Source organism: Pygoscelis adeliae, unplaced genomic scaffold (genome assembly GCF_000699105.1).
Source record: "Pygoscelis adeliae isolate BGI_AS28 unplaced genomic scaffold, ASM69910v1 Scaffold172, whole genome shotgun sequence".
NCBI lineage: Eukaryota > Metazoa > Chordata > Aves > Sphenisciformes > Spheniscidae > Pygoscelis > Pygoscelis adeliae.
Window position 1 is genome coordinate 154,312 of NW_008824338.1, and position 12,868 is coordinate 167,179.

General features: G+C 39.1%; 1 protein-coding gene across 1 annotated transcript in view; it reads left to right on the forward strand.

The window, feature by feature from the left end:
* The window catches only part of LAMA2 (laminin, alpha 2), a gene marked incomplete at its 5' end in the record, with an annotated part of 294,647 nt that overhangs the window by 144,777 nt on the left and 137,002 nt on the right, over window positions 1-12,868 (forward strand). Inside the window, 3 exon segments of the mRNA XM_009319128.1 lie at window positions 3,081-3,292; window positions 7,908-8,014; window positions 12,211-12,391. Of these exon segments, the coding sequence (XP_009317403.1) occupies window positions 3,081-3,292; window positions 7,908-8,014; window positions 12,211-12,391 (500 nt within the window).

Below are 12,868 nucleotides of genomic sequence, written 5' to 3' on the forward strand. Positions count from 1 at the left end.
ATACAACAAATGTGTTATGCAGGATTGTTTACAGGTTGCGAAGGTAGGCACTCTGACCTCAGAAAATGCAAGATTTGTAGTGATCGTGCAACAGTAACATCTGTGTTGTGCACCTGAGTTAAGATTTTTAGCTCCGTGTTCACAGGCCATTTCTCCACAGGGCTTTTGCCCAATTTCGTGCACGGGTTGAATACACGTAAGTTTCAAAGCAACTGTAAAAACAGTATTTCCAGACATTAAAGTGTTTGGATTTGCAGCCTAAATTAACTCTGTCTCAAGGGCTTTTTTTCTGGTAAATATAAAGCAACTTATAAAACAGGCCTCTGTTTGTGTGCATATGGGTGTATATACACAGCACAATACAGGCTGCTATAAAGAAAATTAGCTCCATCCCAGCCAGACCCAGTACACATGCATACACATATATTTATATAGTAGCCCTGTATTTGGCACCAGTTATGCCAAATAAAAACAAACAGTGTCAGTCACAGACACACCTGCATTTGAGGGTAAAGGTGAGCATAGAAGAAGAAAGAAAAATATGGAAACAATCTTTCTTCACTGGTTTAACTCCTATTTTTGTTTATTTTTTTCATCTCAGAGGTGTTCTGTTGTATTTAGCAGTCATTTATTTAGATATGTATTTTGTGTAATACATAAATGTGATTTTCCATGCCACATACATTATTGTTTTTTTTAATATGAAACTTGCCGAACATGTAATGCTTTGAATCTGAGAAGAGTAGCTGAAGTAGAAATGTCCGTACGGGAATAAAGATGGAATTAGTGAAAGTGGATTTTTTAATCTTCCCCTGCAACTTCAGGAGAAGTAGGAGAAAAAGTGGAAGAATTTACGCATAGATATATACACAGAGTTTTCTTTTAAGCTTAACTGGTTTACCCCTACTTTCAGGATCATCTTGAATCTGGATTTGAGATTATGTACGTATATAAGTAGAACATAGCTATGTGATGGTAGTGGGTTTTGCTAATTTTAATTAGCAAAGTCTAAACTGATGAGAATACAAAGAGTTATCAAGGTCTCCTGCTATTAATAGAAGGAAATTATTAGCAGTGCATTTCTCACAAATCCCTAGAGTATTTTTTCTGTGAACTGCTTGGTAAGTTTCTGTGAATGTTATCAGATACAGAACTAACCCCTAAATGAAAGTGGAAGAGGGAAAAGAATACACATTAAGTGAAGTCAAATAGATTAGTAGTACCAAAAGATACAGATTTATGACAAATACGCCAGTAGTAAGTGAGAAAGATCTCAGCAAAGCGTGGGTGAACTTCACACATCATCCATTTTAGGTAAAATAAGATAACTGCATAAATTATCCTGTTATTCTTTGGCTTTGATAAAACATGGCCATTAATGGTTACACGTATTAAGAGACATTCCTGGCCTTTGTAACTGAGATGTCATTGCTGAAAAAAAGCCAATTTGTTTTGGTGAAAGTAAGCTAAAATACAGCAGGGAATACAACGAGGTACAATAGGGGGCTACATTCGCGACAGGTTCTGCAAATAAAATGCCTGAATTATTCTAATGACAACATTTTGATGTACTGTTGCTATGAGGAGGTAATCGTGAGAGATGGCTATGCTAAAGGAGGAAAGCACAGTGGGCTAGATTGTGAAAATTTTGCTCATGTTCTTGAGTACTTACATGCACCCAAACCACTGGACTATTTATACATATTATTCATCTACGGCCTGCATTGTGGATATTCTTAGAGAATGGAAAAAATCCTATTTTGCGTAATATCTTAGTACAAAACACTGTTCAGTTAGATCCAGCTATAGTTTCCTCCCTAGTCTCAGTCATCCATTTTTATAATCTTTGCTAATGATCTTGAATAATACCTAATAAATGTTTAGATGGCTTTGTTTAGGATCCAGTTGGAAGCTTCATGAGATGTTCTGTATGCAAGGAAAAGGATAAACTTGATGGGCATAAAGGGACAAGAGTGAAAGCATAGTGGAGCTCTGCATTTCTGTATTAGGATGGTACCCAAAATCCTTGCTCAGCCGTACCATCCAGTACTATTACATAGCAGAGGGGATATCTATGTACATTAGAAGTGCATTCAAACCAACTTTAAAATAGTAGGAAACATTAATTTATGCAATGTGTTTTACGTACTTTCTGTTTTCTTTACACAAACTGGAGTTCATCTGAGATGCACATGAATAACTTCATTAGCTGGAACTGGGCAATTTTTCTTCTTTTTCTTTACTACCTGCAAGTTGCTCTTACTGTGAAGTGTGAGCAACTGTGATGGAAAGGGGAAGCAGACCAGAATATAAATAGGACATAGGCTGTGAGACGAGTAGAGATTTGCTTTAAATACACACTCATGTTAGGTCGGATTTACTAACCTGTTTTACATGGTACTCACAGGAAATTGCTGGTAGGCAAGGTGGAAAAGAAGGTGATATTTTTAAACATCTCTGTTAAAATATGAAAGGTATAGTACACACCAACATAGTTTCTGTGATAATGAGCAATCTTTTTGTTACCTACCTGTACACGGAGATTAGCAATCCATTAATTAAACAAATCTAACCAGGGGGTCAGGCTAGATCAGGGGAAGGCTAAGTCAGGGGAGGATCTTGTTAGGTAAACAAATTTATCTCTGTATTACTTTCTAAACCTGCTTTTCTAAACTAAACTACTTTTTAAGGTAGAGGGAAAAAATCATCAAGCTTGCTGGTAAATGAGTACAGAACATCTAGACATGATGTGCTGAAATACAAAGCCTATCTAACATGGACCTGAATTCCTCTAGTGTGCCAATAGACAGATTTCTTATTATGCTTTGTCTCGTCTTCAGTGCCAGTGACAAGATTTTTCTCCCACTGAAATCTAATTACTAGCAGAACTGGCAGGATTTCAGCTGGTAGTGTATCTACAGTGTTGTTAAAAAGGAGAAGGAGGGAGAGAGAAAAAAGACGCTTAAGAAATAGTTGAAAGAAGATCAAGTGATTTTTGGTGATTAGTGAGGCAACAAAATTAAATATTTCTATTAAGAGGATTATTTACGGGTCCTAACTGGTGATGTCTTTTACCTTAGGTGTGCAGAAGGCTATTTTGGACAACCTCTAATACCAGGGGGATCGTGCCAGCCATGCCAGTGTAATGACAACCTTGACTTCTCCATTCCTGGCAGCTGTGACAGCTTGTCTGGTGCTTGCCTGATATGTAAGCCAGGTACAACAGGCCAATATTGTGAGAGGTGTGCTGATGGATATTTTGGCGATGCTCTTGATGCAAGGAACTGTCAACGTAAGTCGTGAACTTTTACTGCTCCTGACAGTATTGATCTATCCTATATCTATGTTCCTGAGAGGAAGACTGTGCCTCTATGTGTGAGCAGCAGAATGATACGGTGTACTTACACCTCAAATAATAATAGTGTTTAACTTGCATCTGCATCTAGAAAGGGAGGCTGCAAAGTAAATAGAAAGAAGAACCTATTAAAAAGCTTCCTGCTGTAGTTGAAGCAGTAATGAAGCAGACATGGAAAAAACCTGGGAGAGCAGAGCATTGCATGGATGCAAAATGTTATACTAAATGTCAGATCTACAAAAATAAATACAAATAAATGAAAACAATTCACTAAAAACACTATAAGCCATCCAGGGAAATCCCATTAACTAGTGAGATTGGTGCTGAAAGGAGGGAGTGATATTTCAGTTACTGTAGGGTCCAACTTCGGCAGCACTTGTGATCTCCTTCCCACCTACATGACCTCGGTAAGAGCTGCTGGGAGCTGCTGCCTCTTACAGGGCGAGATTCTCCTGCCTCCTGCAAAGCAGAGTCTAAAATCTCCTGACAAATTTTCTAAGGTGCTTTGGAGGAAGATAACTGGCACTGCAGCAAGCTACCACTTCTCAGCTGAGTGGTGGCATTTTGTTTAAGTATGAGCCCCAGCTCATACTTCCCCTGAGCGATTGCAAGAAATTGAGAGCAGATGGAAGATTTGGTAGGAGCAGGAGCTTTTTCTTTTGTAGAAGGCAGTGGCTCTCTCTAAGCTATTGCTGCCACAATTCAGAATGCAGCTATTGGGCAGAGCAAGGCTTTTAACTTAAAACCATTCCTCCTGTACCCTTCCACCCTATTCTGAGGAATGGAACACAACAGGTTGTAAACCGTCCTGAGAGAGCAGAGTATTTTATTTCACTGTCACGAGGATTTAATCCTTTTCTTTCATTGCAATAAACTCAGAGCAACTCCATTGAGTTCAAAGGTGTTATATTAGGATAAAATTATGCAAGTAAAAGAGCTGGGCCATGGTCTTATTGCTGTGTGTGTGGGAACACAGGGACCACTTCTGCAGTATGTGTTGCAAGCACAGAAGTCTGAGCCACTGGCATCCATTTCCAGGATTTGCTCTATTAGTGGCTTGCAGTTTGACAGTGAGAATACTAAGTTCTGTTGGACCACCTAAGACTGCATGGGAGCCAGCGAGATGCAGAACATTACCAGGTTTCACAGCTAAGGCTAATAAACACTGATATATGTAAAATCATAGATAGCCATGAAGATATAAACCTGTGTAAATGCTTTCTGTACCTACTTTATACAATGCTGGGTAAAAGTTGGACAATCGCATATATTCTCTGCACGAGTTAACAGTTTGTGATGAATGATGTCATATAAGTTAGGATGTTAAGTGTGTAATGTGATTTAAAAAGAAGTATATTTCAAAAATCATAGCTTCCAGTAGCTTGTCACCATTCCTGAGGCATCAATAGGACTGTTGCTTTGAACATTTCTACAGTAGTGGCAGCTGCATGGGAAAGAGATGTAATATGAGGAGAGTTCAGAAAATATACAATTAAAAAAAAAGTATTAAAAATAAATACATATTTAATGTAGAATTACAACCTTTGCTTTTGTTGTCAGTATCACTGACAAGGAGAGCCCCCTAATGTATTCATAGCCTTGTGCTCACAGTTACCTTGTATTCATCTACTCTCCCTCTTTCATGTGGGTTTTCTTTTTTGCATATGGTTTTTTATTTCCTTTGCAGGCTTCCATGAAGTTTGCCCTGCAGCTACAATATCAGAGGGACTGTGCCTTTACTTTGTTGTTTTCAATTTCTTTCCTTATTAAAAAGCCAAATCCAAGAGTATTGCAAAGCATGAATTTTGCTTTCAAATTATTGTTTGAAATGGTTCTTGCTCTTTCTCAGTACAGTGCTGTTGTCATGTGCATTAACCATTTCAAATGACAGTACAACTTTACATCACTGTAGCGTCTCTGAATTTCTTGGTGTATCTGTACAAAATTATAAATCTAAGAAAACTGAGCAAATGTCCTAGGCTTATTTGATTTGATTCAAGTAGGTTGTTTTTTGGTGCGAAACAGCACAGGGTGCTGAAGCAAATACCTGGAGGTTGTGCTGGTGGTAATAAAGCTAAGTGACATGAGATGAATTAAAGCAAATATTCAAGTGTGCCTATGTGCCAGTGCATAGGTACTACTGTTGGAGGCGAGTAAGTGTGTAGGTTGATTGTAAATAAACACGCATAAATATTTATACAAATCAAGAGAGAATGAGAAAGGTCTTGACCAGTGTCATTCTGGGAGAAAGTAAGACAAACTTCTCTGACAGGCGGTATTGTATTACGGCAACCATTTGGAGGTTTGGACCATAGCTAATTTTCCCAGTAGAGGTAAATGAATGGGAAGGCTTTAGGTGAGATAAATGCAATTTATCAGATTGAGTAACAGTTTAGCAGATGAGTAGCCCAGACTGTATGTTTCTTCTGTATGTACGTACTGCCAGAGCCAAGAAAAACAATCAAAGTCTTGACTTCCAAGTTCTGCCTAACCACTGTATTGCACTCAGTCATCCGTGGCTGAGTTAAGAATACATGGTATGCTGTTTGTAGTAATAAATAGTATAAATAGGACAAACTCATCTGTTTATAAAATCAGTGTAAATTTTCTTTTTGATTCTTGTGGTGTCATATGCCTGATAAGTAAAACAATTCAAATAAGACAAGCTTTGTTTTTTGAGTTCTGTATAAATACTGTTAATTTTCATTGAGAATTGTGGTTTGTTGAGTCTGAGCTTTCACATCATCTGTCACTGCTGACCATTTTAATTAGAAACATACTCAAAATATATATATGTGATACTCATCACTGTGTACAGTGTGAGAGTAAAAGGAAAAGAAAAGCTATGTTAATTACAGCAGAAGTGTTTTTAAGTGTTTACATTTTCAAAATATATTGCAAAACAGAAAGAGATCAAAACCTCTGATAGTGTTACCAGACTGATAGGAAAGCCCAACATATTTTTGTTACTTATTCCAGAATATGAGACATCTTTGCAAACATTTGAGAAATAAGGCCATGAACAGACTAGCAACCCTTGAAGTCACTTTCATTTAAAAGAAGCAACTTTTACAGAATACCTGAAAAGTGAGGGGAAAAACAGAAAATAATCCTTTCAATTTACTATTTAGCAAGTCCAATAAAGTAATGAGGAAGCTCCTGTTGTAATAGTCTATATATAGACAAAATATAACTGCTTTGTCTCAGATGGCACCTTGTGACATGCAAATATGTGACCACCATGTGTTCACTGTTGGGACTCTTAAGTGCTTCTTAAAATGAAGCTGTCAGGTTGAGAAAAAGACCAACACATGCAGTCAGGTCACCGCAGGAAGCCAAAAAGTGGATTGGAGCCCTGGTTTACAGAGTACATTGATAATCAATATAGAGATGCGGATTCATTCCCCTCTGGGAAGAAAAAGGACGTGCAGGAACCAGTTCACGCTGATGGAATTGGTGACTGCATGGCCATAGTTCTCGTGACGCCTGATCACATCCCTCTTCTCTACTCTGAGCGCTAAAGGGATTTTTTCCTAATCTCTGCATGCCAAAAGAATTGTGGTCAGAGAACATAAAGGGTGATAGAAAGCTTCCCAAAAATTTCTCTTCTCCTAAAACATGAGAATTTAGAAACCAAAAGCATTTTTATTTTCCTCAAGAAACAGCCGTTCCTCTTCACTGCCGTTTTAAATCTGTAAGAGAGCGTTGTGATGAGTTAGGCTGGTCAGTTGGGTTACGTTTCCTCTGGGAACTGTGATGCTGCTGCTGAGACAGAGGTACCAGAGTGTCATGGAAGCAGATAATCCTCGGTCCCTTTTTCAGCTGTACTGCAGGGTGCTGTCTGTGAGGAGGAGCTCTTGGGGGGCTGAGGAGGTTTCAGCCCCCGTAGCGAGGCCCCTGGAGGTAGCCTTGTTCTGGGGCCTCAGCCTGCCAACATTTCCTGCCTACTACATCAACACAGACTGGCCTCCAGGGCAGGAGGAGCAGCGTGTGGAGCAGCAGCACTCCCACCTGCCATAGCTAAAACCCGTACAAACCTTGTGTAAGGGTCTGTACCCCTTTTTTTTTATGTCAGTGCCGCCCTGCCCACTCCAGGGTTTGCGGCAATGGCCAGACTGTTCTGAGGGAGCAGCTTCTGAGAGGCAAAGAGCCCTGCCTTCCCCACCATCCCCTCGGTCTGGAAATTTGGCACTAATTAAAATGTAAAGGCAGTTACTGTTTTAAAACCTTAATTCTCCATCATCACATACGCAGTAATGTGCCCTAAACATCCTCGTTTGATCTGAGAGGCGCATATAAAACAAATTGTTTATGAAGTCGAGGCAAAATTTCTCACTGTAATAATTTGGAGCAAAATTCCACATTAGTATGGGTAGGTTAATGTGTGTTGTCACCGTATGGGAGTAACACCTTCCTGCTTTACTCGGGCTTGCCTTCTTGGGTTTCTCAGGGTGGCAAAAGCCACGCTGTAAACATTTGTCTATTAAAGATAGCTTCAGCAGCATACGTGTTTTAGGAAGTACATTGACAGCTCCTTCTTCTTCCTCTGCAGCCTGTCACTGTCACATCAATGGCTCCTTCTCAGAGATCTGTGACTCTCGGACAGGCCAGTGCGAGTGTAAAGCCAACGTGATTGGGCGCCGGTGCGACATCTGCCAGGTGAGTGACGAGAAATGCTGTTTTCTTTCTGTTTTTCTTCCCTGTTTCTCATGAGTAAATACAGTTTCGGTTTGGATAGTTTTTCTTTTTTGCTCGTTTTTCACTTAACATAGATAGGTTGTTCTTATGTACAGAATGGTAAAATGGCTGGTTTTAAAATGTTTTCCAAAGATTTTCTAGAACAAAACACAGAGCATTGCATGCAAATATATTTTAAGCCTCACTGTACATACAAGTACATTTTTATATGTGGTATGTACACTTTATATTCTGAATGCTTCTTATAAATAAATTAGTTAAAATATTGCAGCTCTGGGGGAAAATCCCTCTATGAAGAGAGTTGCAAAATATCTGATAGCATCTGATTTTCAAAAAAAAGCAGTATGCTAGTTTACTTCTGCTGTGAATGTTCTGCTTTAATGTTTTAATGTAGGGGTTCTTCTTGTATTGTCCAAATAATGTATTCTTTTTTGGTGAAAGTGTCTTTTGCCTTGACATTGTTTTGCTGTCTCATAAATCACTGCAAAAACCAGTGTTTCATGAACTTTCACAGAGTTTTCTTTAGGCTGCTAAGGAATATGTTATAGCTGGCTGCACATTTCTCTAGCTCAGCGTGAGGACTTGTGGGTTAGGCCTGTGTCCTCAGAACACTTCTGCATGTGTGTAATTTAAAGCACAGGGATCATTTTCACCCTGCGTAAACTGCGTAATTTCTGAAGAGGTTTGCTAACACTCTATTTTCAACACTATTTAAAGAGTCCGTTCAAAGAAAAATCATTGGTATCAATGGAATTTGCACAGATTGCATAACACACACAGAAAATATGTCAAGCTTGTTGATACAATATTGGCCGTTGGTTGGAATTAATCTTTGTTTACTACTGTGTTTACTACTATCTTTTTCCCTGTACTCTTTTATTTGCTGTAGTTTCATTATCTTCACTTTCTAACAGTGTTTACTTTTCATTCTTAAAGCCCAGCTACTTCTGGGCCCCAGAAAAGCTGATTTGTATACCCTGTGGCTGCAGTGCTTTAGGATCCATATCACTGCAATGTGGTATGTCAGGAAGATGTATCTGCAAATCAGGATTCATGGGCAGACGCTGTGAAATCAGCAGAGAGCTGCCTAAACTGAAAGAAAATGCAGGAAGCAGTCAGCAGATCCGAGTCCCCCCTCGGAAATGGGGCGTCAGCAGTGCCAGTGGGTGCCCACGGGGTGCTTACCGGCCTGCTACTCTGGTAATCAGAAACTGTGTGCATTGCATGGGCTGAAATCTCGTATTTGCTTGTGTTTGGAGCTCCCGCAGACCTTTTTTTTTTTTCTTTTTCATTTATAACACATGTGCTACAATATACAAAATTATCAAGAAACACACAGGCTCAGAAGGCAGGCAGCATTTTAGGATACTTCCCCACTTCTAGGGCTTCTCATAGTGCAAATGACAATGTAGGCCAGAAGTCAAATAGCAGAATAAGTCCAAAAGCAGCACCATCAACAGCAGTACGCACAAAATTTTTGCGTGATGTACATGCATCGATGGATTCAGTGGGATTTTCACAACCTTCGGCAGGATACAACTTCCTCTTCTAACAATTCAAGAACCAAGAGCTGAAGGAGTTTGTGAGGAGGATCAGCCCCAGAGGCAAAGTGTTAAGATGTAATCTTGAAATATCAAACATAACTGGTGTTAAAAGTTCTCATTAGTGAATATGACCAGTTATCTGAGCCATATTTAACTGGGTGAAGTGCCCATTATTTGAATATAGTGCCCAAAATGACAGAAGTATTCATTGTTTATCACATACCAACAGAGCAACTTATTTCCTAAAATGAAGTAATTATGATGCAGCAGTGTTTTAGGAATGCTGGATTTCTTTCCCTGCAACTCAAAACCACCACACTTGTCACACCCGGTTTGAAAAACACCTGGCAGTGTTTTTCCTCCTCAGCCAAATTCCAGGACCCATGCCATATTTGCTAGTATGGATTGCCATGGAGAACATGAGCTTCTACCCGTTTAACATATATTAAGTAACTGTGTTGCCCACACAAACACTCAACATACACTGATACAGGGACAAAATATAACGTCATATTCAGAAAATTCGTCGTATTTCCTCATTGTCATCCAGGATCTTATGTCTTGTACAGTAAATGTGATTCTTAGAATTTCTGTGTGTAAACAAGCTTCACTGAGGATTTAACTTGGGGGTTCATCTTGGGGGTTTGCATGACTGATCGAAATGTCTTTGACTATGCACAGCTCATCACAGAATACAACCCAGCATGCTAGTGATCTTTTCTTCCCTCACGCAGTGTGGAGTGCTAGCGTATCAGACTTTTTCAGGCTTTCACCCTTATAAACAGAATTTATTAGATCCTATCAAATTTTCTATTGAGAACTGAGCTGCATGCTGTGCATTGGTTACTTCACTGTATTAATCTGAATGTCTGTCCTGAGATTTTTGCATATTCACATTTCTGTGTGTTTCTTCCTGTGGAAAAGAAATCTTTAGAGATAGTCCATAGATTTAATGGAACCTCGGAGTTTAATTATATGAGTTTGAATATGTCTTTCTCTCTGATATACCATGATTTGTCATGCAGAAGTATATAATTGGCAAAACATTTCAATATAGAATTTGGAAATGAAAATCAGTCTAATTCTTTATTATATGTATAATCAAGCATTTGCTTAGGTTCATATGATTCTTCAGGCCAAATTCTGACCATAGGTGTGGTCCTGTATTCTGATACCTGTCAGCAGGTTGTCTATGGGAATGTGGAACTTCAATATTAACCTCAGAGATCAGATTTCAGGACTTTTACATGGAAGCCTGCTGAAGTCTCTGGGAATCTACCTACACAAGTGGTTAGGGGTTCCACTGTGGAACAAATCCACGCAAAATGTAAGTCAGTGCAGCTCGACTGACTTGAAAAATCTGTACTGATGTATACTAGGTAAAAATCTAACACCACATGCCTGGGTCACACAGTAGTACATTGTAGAAGTAAATATTTGCCACTTTGTTCCATTTATATTAATTAATTAATTATATTCATTATTCATCTTTTTAATATCTCATTTTTAACATTTTGCTTTCCTAGTGAAGTCTCTTATAAATTTTTACTATTAAATGTTGTAATATCAATTTCAAGTGAAGTTAGTAATATGATTTGGATTTCAATATTCTCTGAAAATCATCATACCTGAGAAAAGGTGGGAAAGTACTCCCATTTTAAGTCACTCTAGCTCAAGACTGAGTTCCGAATTTGAATATCAAGTACAGTTTGCTCCTAGGAGCCTCTGTTAGCTGGTGCAGTGAAACCCATGCGGTCTGTTGGTTAAAAGCTTCATGCAGAACTCCATATTGCAGTATACAAATGAGCATGTGTCTTCCCTTCTTCACAAGTATACTTTTTGCACTCCAATAGTGGAGTTAAGGAGAAAATTTATTACTATAGTTGATAACGTCTATTCTGGTTCTGTAGGAAGTTTACAGTACTCAATCCAAAAGAAAGTGAAGAATGAAAATAGAAGAGAAACAGAGGTTCATTGATTACTTCTATCTTAGTCTTAGACCTAACCCAAAGACAGAGTTTTTATCTTAAAACTAGATAATTCCCATTATTTGCTTGTAATGTACACAGATACATTATATCTATGTTCTTCTAAAGTTATTCCTAAGTATCATTCAAAAGAAATGCCCTCGAGTTATAGAATACTGTATACAGTCATTGCCCCTGGTCAGAGGAGATAAAATCTAGTTGTTCAGAGGCTTTCCAGTTGAATCAATCTCCATTCATAGCTAAGAATTTGAATTCACTCTCTTAGCAACAAACTCTGCCTGACATAATCTTACAACCCAGACACAGGATAAGTATATGGCGCTGACAAACATTTCTTTTCTTGTGGGAATTGTACTTATGGAAACACAACCTCATAGGATATGCGGTATGTTACAGATCATTCATTATAGCATTAGGTAACATTCTGACATCTTTATTCTTTTTCAGCTGTGTAGGGTATTTAGTGCCCTTGTGCCAGTGTCTTACCGCTACAATTCAATCTGTTAAGTGTAGTTTTTCAGTGATGAAGGGGAAAGAACCACCCTGATCTCCCTAGACTCAGCTTTTCGTCTTTTCTCCTGGTAATCATTCCATGTACTAACTGCTCTTCCTCTCTCTCTGGCAGCCTGAAACATTTGGCTTACAGTCTTCAAGAGGATGTGTTCCCTGCAGCTGCAACTCTTTTGGTTCCAAGTCATTCGACTGTGATGGAGATGGACAGTGTTATTGCCAGCCTGGAGTGACAGGAAAAAAGTGTGACCACTGTGCTCATGGATTTTACAACTTTGAAGAAGGAGGCTGTACTGGTATGTAAATTCTTTTGCAGCCAATTGCGGATTTATTTGGTGTTTGTTTGTTTGTTTGCTTGTTTATTACTAAGATTCTAGTTTGGCTGGTTTTGGATTGCCTAAAAAATGTTCCTGACAGGTAGGTATTTTCATAGACAGCCCTGTAAATCAGACAATTGGCAAGGATGGTGACTGACAAGAACAAAAGACCCAAGCAATTCCTGCTATTTTAAGGTCAGTTTATGGCTCATCTGCCATGTTTAGAAGGAATAGGAATGTCCTTTTCTCCAAGTACCTTCTGCCAAAAAAGTTTCTCTGAAGTTCCTATGATTAGCTAGCCAAGCCGCTCTCCATCATCTATCAGCAGTCCTGGTTAACGGGAGAGGTCCCGGACGACTGGAGGCTGGCCAATGTGACGCCCATCTCCAAGAAGGGCCGGAAGGAGGATCCGGGGAACTACAGGCCTGTCAGCCTGACCTCGGTGCCGGGGAAGAT